A 19,039-nucleotide genomic window follows, 5' to 3' on the forward strand; every position below is an offset into this window, starting at 1 on the left:
GATTGCTAGTTGGTTTGGTCTCGCTGCCTTCTAGAGTGTGATTTAAGTTTATTCTCGAGTTACGGCTGGATTGTTTCGTGACTTTTCCAACTGTCTTAGTCTACAAATACACTGTTGTAGTTTATTCGATTTTGACGCAGTTTGTTTACTACCGTTAGCATGCTGATTGTTTGCTGTGGTTTGGGTTTTGCTAGGATGACTTAAGTTTATTCCGGAGTTACGGCTAGTAAATTTCTCGACCTTTTCATCCTTTTAGTGTACTACCGCATTGCCCTAAATTATTGTTATATTAAACCCCATAATGAACTATGCTAGATTGCCTTGCAGTAGCTTCTCTCCTTCTCCCTAGGGTGTGACTTAAGTTTGTTCTGGAGTTACGGCTAGGTTGTTTGGTTGAGTTTTTGCTGTGGTCTGCTAACATAGTTCTTTCCGACCTCACTTCCCGCCCGTTCTTTCCCACCGTCCCGTTTCGTCGCGTTGCGCGTTTTTCACCCGCTTTCCCGCACGTCCCGATTCCGTTCCGTCGCGCACTGCTCGCTCGACTTCTCGTCTGTCCCGTTTCCGTCGCGTCGCGCGTTGCTCGCTCGACTTCCCGTCCGTAACGTCTCCGTTTCGTCGCGCGTTGCTCGCTCGACTTCCCATGTGTCCTTTGCCTCCCTCCGCGTTGAGCGCATAGCGTTCAGCGCTCCACTTCTGTTTTTGTCGGGCACAGTGCGCTCGACGACCTTCTTTGCTCTTTGCGCGGTTTGTTTTACAGACTGTCTACAGTGTGCTGTGTTTGGTGTCTTTTGCGTTGGATTTGTTTTGCGTGTATTAGGTTTGTTTGAAGTGTGCATATAAAAGATAACCACGTGCAGTGGTAGGTTTGCTGGTCTTTGGAAATAATAGCATCGTGATGTCTAATAGTCTTGATCAAAAAGTCAAAAAGTTGTACGCTGCCTGGTCAAAGCGTGAAGCTGAATTGCATGCTATACATGAAGATATCCATCATTGTAAAAATAATCAAAGTAGGCGAGTGAAACTTGAACGCCTAGTAACAAAGTGCAACGAAGCATTTATGACTGCTGTAGACAAAAATGAGGACCTGATTGCATTTGCTGGAAAAACAGAGGATCCAAGTGCTCTTGTTCCTTCATTAGAGTCTTACTTGGAAGCAATGACAACTAAGAATGACAAGATACTCACTTCAGCACGAAACTACATCAACTCTGCTGATGATAAAGTGAGTGAGTTCCAGGAACCAAGGGCTTCCATTCGTTCTAGACTTCCCTCAATTATGACCTCGTCAAAAACATCTAGTCAGCGTAAACATGATTACGTAATTGCTAAAATGAAGCGCGAAGAAATGGAAAAACAGAATGAGGCAGCCATTCGCCTTGCTAAACAGAAAAGGCAAATGGAATTAGATGAACTGGAGGAAAACAACAGGAAACGGTTGGCAGAGGCAACTCTGCAAGAGTTTGAATTGCTGGACGCCGTTTCTAAAGGTAGCCAATCAAACAACTGCAAGTGCTAGGAGCTCAATGAAAAGTGAAAAGGCTGTCCAAGACTGGATCAACACCTCACTTGCTTTCACAATGAGGAGAAAACTAGTGAACCAGAGGTTACGATCGACCCTCCAGAATGTCCTAGCCACAACAACGGCAAAACAGTGGAAGATCAGAACACTGAAATTTCAGGGCATTCTGTTCCAAAAAATTGTCGAGGAAATTACATTTTAAGCAACGAGACCTTACAGCAACTCGATCCATATTATACCCCACCTGAAAACTTTTTGGCTGCTGCTAACACATAGGCGTTGTACCAGGCGCACCTAAGGGCGCAAATGGATCAAACAGGCCAACAAGACATGGCGCTTCCGAGCACAACTAACCAAGGAACCGCAGATAATCACCCCCCTTCTGTACACGCCCCAGGGGCTTCTTCACCACCCATTCAAGAGCCCGTTCGACCACAAATAAATCAAAATAATTCGTCCAATTTTTTTCCACACGCTCAACTTCAAATTTCAGAATCCAGGGGACCTGAAACATCAAGTCTGCCTAAGAATAATTCGGCCCAGCGTATATGCTCACGACAACAATATAATTTTGTCCCCCAAGCACCAAACGCCACTCTTCCTCCTTTTCCGACAACAAATCATCCAGCCCCCGCAATAAACGTTCCCTTGCACCCAAGCGCCCCACCAAGTCCAAACATTCAACAGCACAACTCCGAACCCGCTCATCCTAACGTCCTTCCCATTCCGAACCCAGCCTTCGCACCTAACCTCACTGCTCCCATATTACACGCCCCTTTGATTAATCCTCTCTCGTTAACAACAATTTCCAGAATAATAATAACCCAGTACACAAAGCTGTACGTTCCGTTGCTGCTCCTGTCCCAAATATGCCCAATATCCCATTTAGCCAAAACTTTGTGCCAAATATGAGTCATTGGCGGTTTCCACAGCAAGGACTGTCAATAGTCAACTAAGACACAACCACCGTGAATAGTCTGCCTCCAAATGTACAAACCCAGTTTGCACCATTAAGCACTTATGTTCCACTACAAATTTATCAGAATTCGCCCCCTTTGATTGATATGCAATCAACATCAGGTGCACAGCAGGAAAACCTGATCGCGACTACTAGTAATGTTGTACCTGGTCTAGCCACTCCGGTTTTTCAGCCAACATACCCCTATGTTGGGCCCACTCCGTTGAGTTTGAGCGGTCCGCAGGTGTCTGCACCTGCCCCTCCGATACCGGACAATGCGTCATTGATTAGGGAATTAGCTGATGCAATAACAAGCAAGAGAAACGACCCTTTGCCCGAGTGGAAACTTGCAGAGTTTAATGGCGACCCATTAAAGTGGCATGAGTGGTATGGTCAATTCAAAAGCGCGATTGACTCGCAGTCGCTCACTGATGACGTTAAATTGACATACTTTTAAAACACTCGTCACCGGTAAAGCAAAGATTGCAATCGCCGAGTTTGCTTACTGTGGTTTAATGTACAAGGATGCACTAAGGACTTTGGAACGTAAATTTGGCCAGCCACAGGCAGTCGTAAGTGCACACTTGGATAAACTAAGTAACTTTCCGCCTCTTAAAATGCACAATAGTGATAACATCATTAACTATTCTGCAGCCATATCCAGCCTCGGTGGGGTTTTCAAGTCACTATCATATGATGCTGACTTGAAGAGCGCTTCCCTACTTAACCAAGCGGTACAGAAGTTACCACCAAACATGAAAGAGTCATGGTCACTCTTTACGGTTAAGAAGCACTGGGTTAAGCCTACCCTCCTTGACTTTAACGATTGGCTTAAAGAAAAGGCTGAGGCCCATGATCTTATGAAACAGAGCGCAACCAAGGCCAAACATGAAGAGAACATAACTTCAGTAACAAAGACCAAAACAGCCTCAAAAGTGTTTGCATCAAACTCACAACAAAGGGACACAAAGAAGCGAACTCCATCTTCTTCCACAAACACTTACTCTCGGTGCATTGTATGCAAAGGTAACCACCGGCTATGGGAGTGTCGAATTTTCAAGGAAAAGACTCCAACCCAGAGAGCTAAGTTAGTGGCGGATAACAAACATTGCTTTTCGTGCTTAAGGGACAAGCACACGTTCCGCCAGTGCCCTCAGCCAAGAAAGTGCCGAGCAGAGGGGTGTAATAGTTCGCATAACTCACTATTGCATGGAGCAGATAGGGTTTTCCCAACAAAACAGTCAACAAATCCCAAAACTATCCAGTCTTCTGGCAACACAGGTCAAAGTAAAGCAACTACTAGTCAACAGCCGTCTAATAAGACCACAACAATGTCATTTGTAACTGATGTTAAGGGGCTCCTTCAGGTAACGGAATTGCAGTTGGTCAATTCGTCCGGTTTAGATACCAAGGCTTTAGTATTGTGTGATACCGCCTGCAGTAACACTTGGGTGGCCGGTAGTCTCACAGATAGACTCGGTTTGCACGGTAAAGCACTAAAGCAAACTGTCAAGGGTATTAATACCGAAGAAGTAGTTGAAACTAGGATTGTTGAAGTTTCTGTGAAACCAAGAGAACATCAAGATTTCGAACCATTTACCATCAACCCTTTCGTTAAAGAGAGTCTGAACGTCGGCTCTGATATAATTAATGTACAGGCCCTGCAAAAGACTTACCCACACTTAGCGGTCCTTGATCCCGTGACATATTCCTATAAAGACATTGAGATGATACTCGGACAAGATGTCTATCATGCCATCCGCCCGTTCGAATACTTCTCTGCCGATGAGAAGCGTTCACACGTTGCCGTACGCTTACCCATAGGTTGGGTCTAAGCGGTCCGTTACCATCAAGTTCTTGTTTAACCTCAACGTGCTTTAAAGAGAATATCGATCATGACAATGAGTTAGCAAGTCAAATAAAGTCATAGTACGACATTGAATCATTCGTGCCAAACAAGCAGGTCGACTCCAGATCTGCAGCAGATGCAAGGGCTCACGAGATCCTTGAGAGTACCACCATACACAATGGCCTGAGATACGATGTCGGAATGCTGTGGGCAGCAGACAACATCCAGCTCCCAAATAATTACTTCTCCTCTCTTGTGCAACTAAAATCGCTCGAAAAACGTTTGGCCAAGGATGAAGACCTCAGAGAGAAGTATACTAGTACCATCAAGGAAGACCTAAATAAGGGGTATGTAATTGAGGTTCCGGACGCTCACAAGGTTGAGAGCCGGTCCGATAAAGAGTGGTACCTACCCCACCATCCGGTTTTAAACCCGAACAAACCAGGTAAGGTGCGTAGGGTGCTCAATGGAGCAGCAAAATTTCATGGCGCCTCACTGAATAAATCTTTGCTCACTGGCCCTGATCTGCTCCAAAATCTTATTTACGTACTTCTTCGCTTCCGACAACATCCATATGCCGTCTCCCCCGACATCGAGGGAATGTTTCTACAGGTTGGCGTGTTACTATCAGATCAACCATCACTTCGCTTTCTGTGGCGGGAGGACCCCACAACTAACGTTGTAGTGTATCAATATACGCGCCATATATTCGGGGCTAAAGACTCGCCCACATGCGCCAACTATGCATTACAACGCACTGCGAGAGACAATGCCAAGTTTTACCCCGAAGCTGCAAAAGCCGTCCTTGAAAACTTCTACATGAACGATTATCTTGACTCAGTGAAGTCTCCAGAGAAAGCCATCAATAGATCGAAGGAATTGGTACATCTTCTCCATCTCGGTGGGTTCAAGCTTACAAAGTTCGTAAGCAATGTACCAAATCTGGCTGACCGAATTGATGGTTCCTCTCAATCTACTGAGCCCAAGGTTATTGTTTCATGTCAAGAGGACTCATCGCATGCGCTAGGGTTAAAGTGGGATCATACTAATGACACTTTAGTTGTGAGTAGGGGTTTAAGCTGCGATATCACCCAGTCCCTCACGCAACGCCTGGTCCTAAGTCTTGTCTCGAAAGTTTTTGACCCCATTGGTCTTGTCGCACCTTTTACGGTCGGTGCGCGACTGCTCTTAAAAGACATTTGGCGTGTCACAGGACAACAATGGGATGACGAGCTCCCACATGACATCGTTCAAAGATTTTTGGTTTGGAGTGCGGACTTACCAAAGCTTAAAAACATCAAAATTCCCCGAAGTTACTTTAGTGGACCCTTTGATAATATAGAGTTGCATATGTTCGGTGACAGTTGGCAGGATATTTTCAGTGCGGTTGCATTCTCGCAAGCCCGTGTAAAAACACCTACGGGCGAAGAAAAAACAGAGCTTGCGTTTGTTTTAGGGAAAGCGCGCGTGGCGCCAATGAAAGTAATGACTGTCCCAAAACTCGAATTACAAGCAGCTCTACTTGCCTCTCGACTGAAAAGGGAAATTACACAAGCACTTACCGTAACTGTTAACCAAGTATTCATGTGGACTGATAGCACGACCGTTCTCCAATGGATTAACTCTAATGAAAAGCAACCAATCTTTGTTGCAAACCGCGTTTGTGAAATTTTGGAGTATACCAGCGTTGAGCAATGGAACCACGTCGCAACTAAGGATAATCCATCTGACGCTGGCACGCGTGGAACGTCCGCTGAGGTTTTGCAACTAAGCAGTTGGGTCAATGGTCCACATTTCTTAACTAATTCAAATTTCCCTTTCCTGCCGAACAAAGACGTCATTAATAACATCAAACTTGGCGTCAAGCAAGCAGTCATTATAGAAGACAGTGTTTCTCTCGCTACATCTGTTAAAAAACAGACAACTCCCGTTCCGTCGTTATTCCCATTTGATAAGTTTAGTTCTTATCAAAAGTACTTGCGCATTGCCGCATACGTTCTCCGGCTTTTGCCGAAACATGCCGGCTACCGTAACCTCGATGGTAGCATTACTGACCCTACTGAGCTTGACGAAGCCGAGCGTCATCTACAGTATTTGGTGCAAGGAGAGTCTTTTGAAGCCGCAAGAAAAGATCTTCTTGACAATAAATTCGTTAAACGGAGTAGCCGAATTGCTCCACATTCACCGTTTATTAGTCCAAAATGGGCTGATCCGTTCCTCGGGCCGCATCAAGTGGTTAATTGAAGTTGGGTTTAAAGTAAAGTACCCAATCATCTAAGATGCACGTCATCCCTTTGTAAAACTGTTCCTTGAACACACGCACGTAAAGCATTATCATCAGGGCGTTGAATACCTAAGATCAATTGTGCAGGAACACTACACAGTACTGAAACTAAGATCATCCTTGCGTTCCATCAAAGCACACTGCCTGAGATGCCGAGAATTCCAATCTGTAACTATGCAACCAATCATGTCTGACTTACCTAAGGAGAGACTTGCTTACCAGTCTCCTCCCTTCACGAACACTGGCGTTGACTACTTTGGGCCATTCTATGTTACGGTCCGCCGTACTACTGAGAAAAGGTGGGGCTTCCTCTTCACCTGTCTCACTACTCGCGCTGTCCATGTCGAGATAGTTACATCCATGGACACCAGTTCTTGTGTTATGGGAGTTGAGCGGTTTGTGTCACGTAGGGGTACACCTGCCATGATTTGGTCGGACAATGGCACTAACTTTATTGGAGCGGAGAAAGAACTCCGAGAAAGTATTGAAAAGTGGAACGTTGTCAACATTGCTGCTGAGCTCGCTCACAAAGTTATTAAGTGGAGGTTCAATCAACCCAGCGCACCACATCAAGGTGGTATCTGGGAGAGGCTTGTACGCAGCTTCAAACGCGTGTTGTATACTATTCTTGGCACGCGTAGCCTCACGGATGAGGTACTGCATACTACATTTTGTCTCGTGGAGAATGCTCTCAATTCGCGTCCTTTAACACCCGTAAGCGCCGATCCGTGCGATTTGAACGCTTTAACGCCCAACCACTTTCTTTTAGGAGATTACTCTACCGGTATTCCGTCTGTTGTCGGCAATAATGAGCTTGACCATCGTAAACGTTACGCCCGTGCGCAGTCGTACGCTAATGTGATCTGGTCCCGTTGGATCAGAGAGTACGTACCGACGCTTAGCCGACGCTCTAAGTGGCAGACGCCTGCCGAGCAACACCTTAAGACCGGTGACTTGGTTTGGATAGTTGAAGAAACCAACCCTAGGGGTTACTACCCAACCGCTCGGATTGTGGAACTCCGTTACGGCTCCGATAGCGTCGCGCGCTGCGCCGTTTTACGTACGTCGACCGGTTCACTCGTCCGCCCGCTTGTAAAACTTCTACCAGTTTTCCCAACATCTTCTTCCGGTCCGGAGGATGTTACGTAGTAAATGAACGAATTATTAGCCAATCAGAATCGAGTATTCAAATGCGTACAGAAATTCAAATGCGTACGTTCTAAATTAATAAAATACGTTCTAATATACGTAGAAAGTTCCGAAAAATTTCATTTAACCTAATTTTAAGTAAATATAACCACTATATGTATCGATTAAGCTGGTTTTCGCCTTAATATTTTAAGGTTATCTAGACAATTGTTGGATGATTACGAACTGATTTTACGTCAACAACATCAGACAAAAAACCAGTAAAAGAGCATCGAAAAAATCTTGCCGTCTAAGTTTCACTTGTCGTCTTGAACTTGATAATGCTAATACGTTGCTTTGTACACCTTAATGCTCACACGTTGTTGCTGGAGCTTATACGAATTGAAATCGATCTACTGATTAAAATCAGTAGAGAGAAGGACAATAATAGACCCAGCTATCGCTGAGCGGCTATTAATAATTAAGTAATTAACCTATCTCACGACTACATGACAAAAGTAATAAAAGCGTCCAACATAACTCAAAACTTCTCCATCACATTCTGAACAAATAAAAAGAAGAGATAGCAATATAAAAGAGGGTTGAAGCAGATGATGTTCCCTGACAGACAGCACATGTGATCTTGCAATTCATTAGCTCCCTGTCGAAATTGAAAAAAAAAAAACAGCGCAAGAATTTAACAACTGTCTACGAACAAATTGAAAATTATTTTTTAAATGAAAGGGGTCAAAATTGTTTTAAAAAATGAAGAATTAATAATCGTAGGGAATTACATCTTAAAAGTACTCGTTTTTGTTACTGGTAAAGCTCGCGCTGTTCCACTGGATAAATCTATTTTTGATATTCAATGTGTTTTTTTGAAAGTGTTGAAAATAGAATCAGGCTAAGGAAATCTCAAAAATGTTTTTGTATTTGTGTTTTTAAGCCGCAACTTTGCATAACAAAGTAGTTAAAGCAGAATCAATGTTTTGAAGTTTTGGTCGATGTCCAGCTAAATGCGCCTCTGAACCCACTACGTCCAAAACAACTTTCCTTAGTTGTATTAAACTTCGTTATGAACTATCTTCAGAATTTTCGCGATGTCTTAGTATTTTATGAACTATTAACCAATTTGACACATGTGAAATCATTTGCTTCCTCTTGTTTCTCAAGATCTTAGACAAAAAATCAAATCGAAACGAAAAGTGGGTAAAATAATTTGAAAATTGATCGAATTGGCTTAAACTTGGTCAGAAATTTCCGTTCCTTTTAATCTAAAAATTACTTTTTGCTTTAAACTGCTTAAGTTAGTTTCAAAACAGTAATACAATAGTTGTTTTGAAATGCCCTCTGAAAAACTTGGGTCATTTAAAATGACCGGAGTAAGAACTAAATTGGGAAAAATTTTTGGCAGACAGACAATTTTTATTTGGGGGGGGGGGGGGGGGGGGGGGACGTAATGGTTTCTCTGCGATTTTATCGAAAAGGCAGTAATATGAGTTCAATTATCCAAAACAACTCTTTGACAATTTTAACCATTGCCGAAAAACATTTTCAAGCAAAACTTTGGAAAATTCTTTTTGTAGCGCTATTCTATACTCAGAGAGCCTGAATTGGATACCACATGTGTTATCCTGGGATGCCCTAAAAAAACTCAAAATTTTTCTGGACAAAAAAGTGGGGCTGTCATAAAGTTCTCCCATATTTTTTCTTCAAAAATATTGAAACAATAATTATTTTACAAACTTGTCAACGAGTACGGAATCAAATAGACAGGTGAAACTAGACAATTTTAAACTACAGGAAAGCTTAAGGTACCTTTAGAGACAATAAAGCAAATGGTCAAAAGCCTAGAAATTCTCCTAATTTGTCAAACTTACATCAAATCGTTCAACAGCTAGGGAGTCACATTTGGGCAATGGGTAGTCTATCTTGAAGAAATCAGTGAGACATTCAAGTGCCCCAACTGATACCTCAAGAGCCTTCTCACACTCTGGCATCTTTCCATAGTCAGCATACACTCTGTGCACGATTCCGTTTTTGTCCACCTTCTCAATGTATTCGAAGAGTCCAGCTGCGAATGCCACAAGGTATGTGGACATCTTGGGCGTACGTGCAAATTTAACAACCTAAACAAGATCACAGTTCAGAAACAGGAGTGACGGTTACTCTCGTTTTATAAGGCTACAGGAGTTTACTGCTAATTGTTAGTTGGCTTTGGTTGATCTTTTTACCATTTTATGATTTTTCAACTGTAGGTTTGTAAGCGTCCGGTTTTCTGCTAATATCAGCAAAATTGAAAAAAAATTGCTGACAAAGAGCTCTACTAAGTTTTGAGAGGATCAAGTTTTGAATGAATCTCAATATTTGCCAAACATTTCTTATTTATACCTACAATTTCATCCAATCAAATTTTAGTTCATTCTATTAATAGTTAGACTATATTGTAGGGTTTTAGTGTCAGTTTTTATGCTTGATAGGAGTCAAAGCTCAACAATGTGCAATAATAAGGCACAGATTACAAAACAAGACGCTGTGAGCAACTATATAATGCAACATTTATCGACTTAAGACAATCACGTGCAAGTTTTAAAATACCAGATCTCTGCAGCGCCAGGTTTTAAAAGTTACCAAAAGCTAACTTAGCGATAGATCACGCGACTCCAGCTAAAATTACTTCAAAATTCTGCCGCGATTCTTGACGACAGCTAGATTTTCTCAGTGGTTTCACCAAATTAACGTGACCTATACATTCACGTGCTGGGCTAGTTTTTGCAAGTTGGCGTCAAATCTGGTACCCCAGTGAAACGAAACTTGATACACCTTGCCATGTCATGCAAGATCTTGATAACTAATGCAAAACTTGAAACATCTTGCCAAGATCTTGATAGACAAATATTTCTTGGAACACCTGATGAGATCTTGGCAAGATCTTATCAAAACATGACAAGAAATTTTCTTGGCGTAACTGTATAAGATCTTGATAATTCTTGAGTTATAGAAAATTTTGTTTGTAATCAACCTGGAGTGAGGTGGTGGAACCAGCAGGAATGTCTTGTTAAAAAAAGACGGCATCCCAAGATTTTTACTCTGAAAAACAGTTTAGATGCTAAATCAATTGCAATCTCGTCACTCTTAACCTTTCGGTTCTCATTTCCGGGCAGCGGTTTGTTTGAAATTTCATTCATGTTGCTGATGAGAGTCAGCTCTTTATCCCCGATCATTGTGATATCAAACTGGGCTTTGAACTCCGGCTCATCCCAGCATGGAAACGCTCTCCTGGCATCTGCGGGCTCAAATTGAGTCGTGGCCGAATTCTTTCCTGGATGAGTTTTATCAGGTGTGTAGTAATATCCAAACAGACCGTCCAAAATTTTGCCCGAGAACTCCATGGAAACTTTGACTTTCCCGGGCGACAGCTCAGTTTTCAAACTTAACACGATCTAAATCAGAAAGCATATAAAATTATCACGGTTAATTCGTACGACCCATACATATAAATGTGTAGACTCGGATCCATCAGGTGAAGAAAACCTGATTACCACGCGTGAAAACTAAGTAATTCAAGTAGTAACTGAAAACTAAGTAATTCAAGTAGTAACTGAATTAAGTGGCAACAGAACCAACGAAAAACCCCAGCTGATGATATAATCCCTTTCAGCAATAATTTTGCCAATATTGGGGGGGGGGGGGGCTTTGCAAAAAACTTCAGATCAACCTCAGAAATTGAGAAAACTTGACAAAATTGATCATGATTTGTACAGTCTTAAAGTATCGATTATGGAATTCAGCAGGGTTATATTATAACGCCGCGGAGGCTGCGGGGAGTGGAGATTACGTTTTCTCAAATCCTGATCTCACCATGACAGCCACAGCGGGAGTGAGGAAAAGCTGATTGATTGAAATTTGTGAGAATTGTTTACTGGACAGTAACTATTCAAAAACACCAACAAACACTTCAAAGAGCTCCAAAGCAATTACTTTAGCAATGCAATAGTGAATCAGTATTATATGAAATCATAATCTTGTAATTATAAGTTTAAGACTTTTAAAAGTCATTCTCAACATAAATGACAAACATCGGACAAATTGCTCTCGAACGACTGGAGGGCACAAAATAATATTGTGGCCCACTTCAGACGGGGAGGGGCAAAAAGTTTATAAAGAGGCTTTGAAGTACGTTATTATAGAACACAACTAAGGTCTAAAGTAAAAACCGAAAACAATTTCCTCGCGCTTTACATTATACATTTGACAATTGAGTTCAGCTGCGAATGAGACAACAATTGATCTCTTTAAAACAGTCTACAGTGAACAAAAATCCAGAAACTGGCAAACGTTGAAAAGTATTCATTTGCTGGAGAAAATGGATTTCGTCTTGCGTCACAAGTTATCTCAGTTGTAGAATCAAAACGATAAAATCGAATTCCAACACAATTTTTGTCTGTGCAAGAGCTATTGAAAGAAATTTTCAGCCGTTATCATCCTTAAATACACGTAAAACAAAAAAAGAGTAGTTGGATTGACAATTACGAATCAAATGAAGCTGCCAAGAAAAACAAAATTGACAAGCATAATAAAAAACTTAACACAGCGGAATCGGGGCGTAGGCATAAAGAACAACGAAAGAGTAAAAACCTTCAAATACAAAAACAGTCAGAAATAACTGAAGGAAAACAATTATGTGTCAAAATCACACCGTGGTTTGTTTGCTTTGGTTTGTTAATTGTTTGGTTTGGTTGTTAATTCTTACCTGAATTGAGTAAGAGAAATCTAGGTAATAGAAGTAACAAATAAGCATCAATTAACGATGCGAACCTTTTCAACAACTCTTTTGCAACTATCGGGGAAAATCTTTGCAAAAAATTACAGAGAAACCGCACAATTTGCAAAAACCTCATCAAAGCTCTTTGATTCCATTCAAAACAAACACGGTGAATATTGTTAACTCCATCATGCAGCCAGAATAAGAATACAATAAAGACTAAATTGATATTCATTATTAGTTTTCAAAAACAACAGCTTTTACTCTGAGCACTCTCCTGTGTGATCTTTATAGCGAATGATTTAGTGCCGGCGCTTTTTCCAAATTGCCCCAAAATGGCCACGGTAATACCAATAAAAAAGAATGGCACATTATCAGAGTCAAAGAACTATCGCCCCATTTCAATATTACGAATAATTGGCAATTGGAAAAAAGATTACTGTTGGACCAAATAGTTATTTTCTTAAAACACTTGGAGCTTTTCAATGGAAATCACTTTGATTTCAGACAAAAAATTGCCGTTGAAACAATAGCAACTCTGGTAGAAAGTGCAACATCATCAAAATATTCGAAAACGGAAAATGAAGTGCGCTTTTTTCTCAAAAAACCTCAGAACTGTGGTTTTAGAAGTCCCATCCACAAAATTATCGAGTCCTAACTCGATGATCAGAAACAGTAGCCTACATCAATTACTTGAAACTTAACAGTCCGGAAACAGAAAAATTACTTATTGCAGAAGACACAACAATTAAAACAACTAGCGCAAAAATCAGTTTATGGAGAATTTTTTTGAATGAAACAGTAATACAGCTAGAGGCAAACAAACTCTCCTTGAAAACTGAAAAAGGTACCTAGGAGTAACCATTGACAACAAACTGAGTTTCTCAGGAGACAATAAGAACGTAGAACAGATTAATGCTTTTCTGTGGTGTCTGTACAATCTATGAATAATGCTTAATCCACAAACATAGCCGGCAGATTGCCGGAATAGCTGCGAAAGAATAGACCTGCGTGCCATATAATAGAGATAGAAACAGATACAGATCTAAATTGAAAAAACAAATCGACGCCGCTCAAAAAACTAGGTAAAAAACATTCAGCGATAAATTAATAAAGCTTGTTAAAATTCATTCCGCAGAAGCCTCTTATTAGGGACCTTAACTGCAAAACTGAGTTCCTTTGACCTTAAACAAATTCAAACTAAACTTAAGTTTTAAAGGGCAAAAGTCATTTTATTGAGGGAGGTAAGTCACGTACGATCAAAATCTAATCACGCAAATAACCTTAAAACTTTTGCTAAAGCGAGTGAGAAATGACGTCACGCGCGCAAATGCCGTTAGTGAGAGGAAGAAGTCATTCAGAAAATTTGACTTTTTCAGCTTTGCTGTGTGAACAAATGTAAAACGAAAGAAGAGCGTCAGACTACGAAACAAAAAACCAAGAGCACCGCAATATAGCTTCGCTCAGCTTACAGCTTCGCAGCTATAATAAATGTTGTTAGTTTTTATTTCATATGTGAAAAAGGTGTTGTAATACGGCATCATAGCATATGGGACTGCAAATAGAACAGCAATGTTAAAATTAGACTGCAATTTCAATAGAATCATTTGCACAATTTTTTCCAAAAAGAATTACAAGTCAGAATCACATCTACGAGAGAGACACAAGAACTATTCAGCTCAAGAATTCCATCCTTGCGAAACTTTCAAAGTGCAACTTAAAAACTCGCGGAAGGAAACATCAATTCTAAACGGCCAAAAATTTGTCAGCGATCAAAAATATTTGAGATTAACATCAGCCCAAAGACCATTAAAGACAATTGGCAGTAAGGACAAGTTTCCAAAAAACATTATTGTAAACAATCTTGCAAAACTTTTCACGTTCATTACGATTAAATAAAATTTCATTGACTAAGAAAAACAGTTCACAATAACCGGGCTAGATAGGTTTGCGGATGAACCTAGATAACCTTTTGCTCTCTATTGATTATCTAGTAATACTTATCTAAGGCGTGAAATATTATGTTGTGATAAACGGTTGAACATATACCTAAATATTCTTATTTCTTTCCGACACATTCTTTTGTTTCTGATTAAGCTCATACGAAAAAGTTTCTACTTTTAGTGTTTTAAAGTTTTATAATTTTTTTAAATAGTTTATTGGCTGAGGAACAACAGCTTAGAATTTGCCCTCCTTTTAATAGACGTTTGCAAACACCGACTTGAAGAATTAGACCTTATAAAATATAACAGCTTATAAGTGAAGGAGCCGCAAAGTTTTTCTATATGAAATAAAAACCCAGGCATAAAATAGGCCATATGCATTCAGAGCCTCATGCCAATGCATATATTAGAAACCTTATTTATGTTTTTACAAGATTCATATTCTTCAATGTCATATGATTGGACAGAATGCTTAAGTTAGACCCATCGAACGTTTCAAGATTAACAGTTCAAATTTAAAACATTCATCTATCACCATTTTGATGATCAATTACAACTCCTGACGTTCATGTGCGTTTTCCGAACGTTCGCTTGCGTTGCAACTTGAAACTAACCATAAAATCACTTCCTTTTCTACTGAAAGCTGTATGATTATGGTCCTCTCTGCTAAAGTCTCGCGAGACAAGCAGCCAAAATCAATGAAACAATCGGTAGGCGATTCCTGAGATATGTTATTTCCAACGCAATAAAAATAAGCAAAAACCGAATAACGTCGGAGGAATTGCTCTCGAACGACAAACTGGGGGCAATTTAATTTTGTGGTGTAGTTTAAAATTTTTTCGCGTTCACAAATTTGGACCTCATTGGGGTTCGAACAAGAGACCTCCAGGATAGCAGTCAGACATCTCATCTACGAAGCTACAAAGGCTTGGAGAGTCAACCGCTAACAATTTTATATTAACAAACAAACTACATTTCAGAATGAGAGAAATCACTAAAAATGAAGAAGTGAAGCGAGAAAAGTCGCTTCAAAGTCACAGCATGTTCAAGAACAAAGGCTTAAAAATGGTCAAGCAAAGATTTTGCATAAAAGAGATTACGACGCTTACAATAATTGCTTCAAACTTCGTTCGAAAACAATAAATAATAATAGTAATGAACTTCTTTGATGGAGATGAACAATACTTATGATTAACATAGCCAGAAAATTGCAGGAATAGCTACGAAATAGACTTGCCTGTAGTATAATACAGATAGAAACAGATACAGATATAAGTCGAAAAAGCTTTCGACGCCGCTAAAAAGCTATGTAAAAACATTCAGCGATAAAGCAATCAGGCTTGTTAAAATTCACTCCACAGATTCCTTTTTATTAGGGACCTTAATTAGACATGAGTTCCTTTAACCTTAAACTAATTCAAACTAAATTTAAGTTTTCTAAGTGTAAAACTAAGTTTATTATGTGAGGGAAGTCAAAATCTGATCACGCAAATGACCTAAAAGCTTTTGCTAGAGTGAGTGAGAATGACGTCAAGCGCGCAAATGCCGTTGTTGAGAGGAAGAAGTCATGGACTTTTTCAGCTTTGCGGTGAACAAATCTAAAACGAAAAAAGTGCGTTAGACGACGAAACAAAAACATAGCAGTACAAGTCCCGAAACAAAAAACTAGACCTATAATGAAACCCAGTAGCGAAAACCATGAATTGATCGGAAAACCATTTAGAAAAAACAATGATCAAAAAACCGAAAAAAACAGTCAAATTGCCACATGTGAACAAAAACACCACAAGCAAGAAAGCAAAGTTATGTTCAAACACCGTCTTCTCACTCTGCTTTAAAATTAGAGTGAAAACATTTCACGCGTCAAAATCACTCGCTTTTCCGCTCCTTTTCCTGTGTCGGGTGACCAATATCGTTACTTCAATTTGACTTCAAAAGTTACGAAAATGCGTGAACAAACCTTTCTCACTCCAGACCTTTCTAAATGAAGTCAGAATCTGGGACTTCTTTTAGTATTCTTCATCTGGTGAGACCAATCCAATATTTTCCAAATTAACAATTGTTTCACTCTCAGGTCTTTTTTAGGTCAAAGTTTTGAGTTGTTTTTTCTCACCGTTTTTTTTTACCACAATGAGTCACTAGTGTATTATAACTAAGCCCAGTGTATCCAGCGACAAAATGGAAGCGGCTGTTCTATCGAAATGGAACAAAGATAAACTCATTCAAGAAATTCTAAAACTAAGAGAGAACAAAAGATCATCACTCGATACTAGTAACTTGCAACAGGATGAAATAACAGAACTAAAAAAGACTTAGAAAAAAACAAGCAAGCAAATAGAGAACTCCAAACAGCTCTAGACAACAGCAAATCCCGATATGACCAAGCAATGTCAAATTGTTTTTTTGAGAGGACAAAATGAGAAAATGTTGACAAAAATTATTGATGGCAACAAAGACAAAGAAACTAAACAAGTTTATGCCAACAACAGACAGTTTTTTCCGAAGTTTGTACCACGATTTACTAAAAATCTTGTCATATCAGACAGCACGTATAAATTTGTTAAACAGGGTGATATAAGTAATGAAACTGCAATACACTCATAAAGCCTTGTTTTTCATTTGGGACACAATGCAATTGACCAAGGTACTGATGGAAAAAGGGCAGCTGAGCAAATGGGTGACTTAGTCAGTAAGTGTTTAACTAAATTCAAGCCCCATAAGGTTGCTATATGCCAAATTCCACAAGTTAAAAATGGACTATACGGACGGGACTCGAACAACCAAGAAATTGATGCTTATAACCAAGAAATCAACAGCATTGCTGACCAAATTAGAGGCGAATTCCAGTGGTCAAATGTATACGTCCTCAATTATGGTCTTGAGGCAAACGATATCAGACAAGATGGTGTTCACCCAAACATATATGGAATTCAAAAAACTGTTACAACTTTGCAGAAACATATGAAAAACATTGGCTACAACTGTTCATCAAACGATATATCATTGAGACAAATGCGTCCTAAACAGCAAAATGGAAATTTTTTGGCATTCAAAAGGGTATGGAATAACTTCAATAGTCCAAATGAGTTCTGATACATTTGGGTGACTTAATTCTTAGTTCTTTAATAGAAACGTTGAATGTTTCTTTTGAAGAAAAAATCTGTTTTGTTTGTGATTTTAATAATAGGCTGTGTTTGTAAAGGGGGGGGGGAAGTAGCCTTTTTCAAAAGTCACTCAAATCATACTAAAAAACCAAAGTTTAATTTTTGTCAGATTTATTATAATAATTTGTTTTCACTAGGGTTCGGTTTCATCAATATTACGTATTTATTATCCGTCATATCAATTATTCTGCAAAAAAGTGGTGATATTGAAACAAACCCTGGCCCAGCTCGAATAGAAAAATTGAAAACATTAGACCAGTACTACAAAGAAAAGAACAGAACAGACGATAATCTCAAGTTCTGGTACATGAATTGTAGAAGCCTAAATAAAAAATACGAAAAGTTATCAAATTTTTTGACAACTCTCGATCAGTTGTCTTTCGTAGCTGTTACCGAAACATGGATTAAAGAGAACAATACTATTCCAGATTCTTTTTTGAGCAGTAGTCATCAATTTATTCACCAGCCGAGATCATCATCGACTGAACTGGAAAGTGGGGGAGGTGTAGGCATATGGATACCCAAGAAGTTTTCAATCAAAATAAGAAATGACTTGAACACCATCATCCGGAGTTTTTTTGAATCACTATGGATAGAAGTAACTGAGCCTCTGAAAGAAAAACTGCTCATAAATGTGGCGTATTGTTCAAACGTAAACCTTTCAAAATTCTTCCTTGATGAAATGACATCAGAAATTTCAAATGTTTACTCAAGCACTGACAATCTAATCCTGTTGGGAGATTACAACATAAATATACTTAAAGAAACTGGGAAACAATTACTAAACAACTTCATTGCAGATAATGGGCTTCAGTATGTAAACACAAAAAAAGCCACATGGACAAATGGAGAAAAATTTTCTTTAATCGACCACTGCTTTATTTCTAAAAATCAAATCTTTGAAAGAGATATAATAGAGTCAATACTTGAAAATGATCATTTCACTATTGTATATCAATCATCATTGAAATTAGAATGGAAGCAGCAAAATACAGAATATTTAATGCGAGATAAAAAAGAGATACATAAGAAGTAACCGTGATATCGCTTTGCAAGACTGGTCACTAATGTACAAAATCATTGGAGCAAATGACATTTTTCATAAACTTATTGAAATTTTCCAAAATGTATTAAATAGTCACGCACCTTTGAAGTATATAGAAGTAAAAACAAAAAAGGAGAACAAAAAATGGCTATCAAAAGAACTGCGTAGTCTCATTAATGAAAAGCATCGTGTATTCAATGAATGGAAAAAAGATCCTAATCAAGAGCTCTTTAACAGTTACAAAGTACTTAGAACCAATGTTAATAGAAAATTGCGTAAAGCATCTGACGATTATACCAAGCAATTTTTCGAGATTCTCCCAACTTCAATAGAACAATGGAAATTTACCAAGAACAAAATTAACTCAAACAAAAAGACAGAAAA

The 19,039-nt window shown here is 39.4% G+C and overlaps 1 protein-coding gene across 1 annotated transcript in view; it reads right to left on the reverse strand.

Moving 5' to 3' along the window:
* LOC142334712 (puromycin-sensitive aminopeptidase-like) overlaps positions 1–19,039 on the reverse strand; it is a 75,627-nt gene that overhangs the window by 50,084 nt on the left and 6,504 nt on the right. Inside the window, exons 3-4 of the mRNA XM_075382959.1 lie at positions 10,879–11,181; positions 9,619–9,867 (exon numbers count right to left, since the gene is read on the reverse strand). Coding sequence (XP_075239074.1) covers positions 9,619–9,867; positions 10,879–11,181 — 552 coding nt within the window. The remainder of the gene's footprint in view (positions 1–9,618; positions 9,868–10,878; positions 11,182–19,039) is intronic.

The sequence above is a fragment of the Convolutriloba macropyga genome, chromosome 1, assembly GCF_964194025.1.
Source record: "Convolutriloba macropyga chromosome 1, txConMacr16.3, whole genome shotgun sequence".
Classification (NCBI taxonomy): Eukaryota; Metazoa; Xenacoelomorpha; order Acoela; family Convolutidae; genus Convolutriloba; species Convolutriloba macropyga.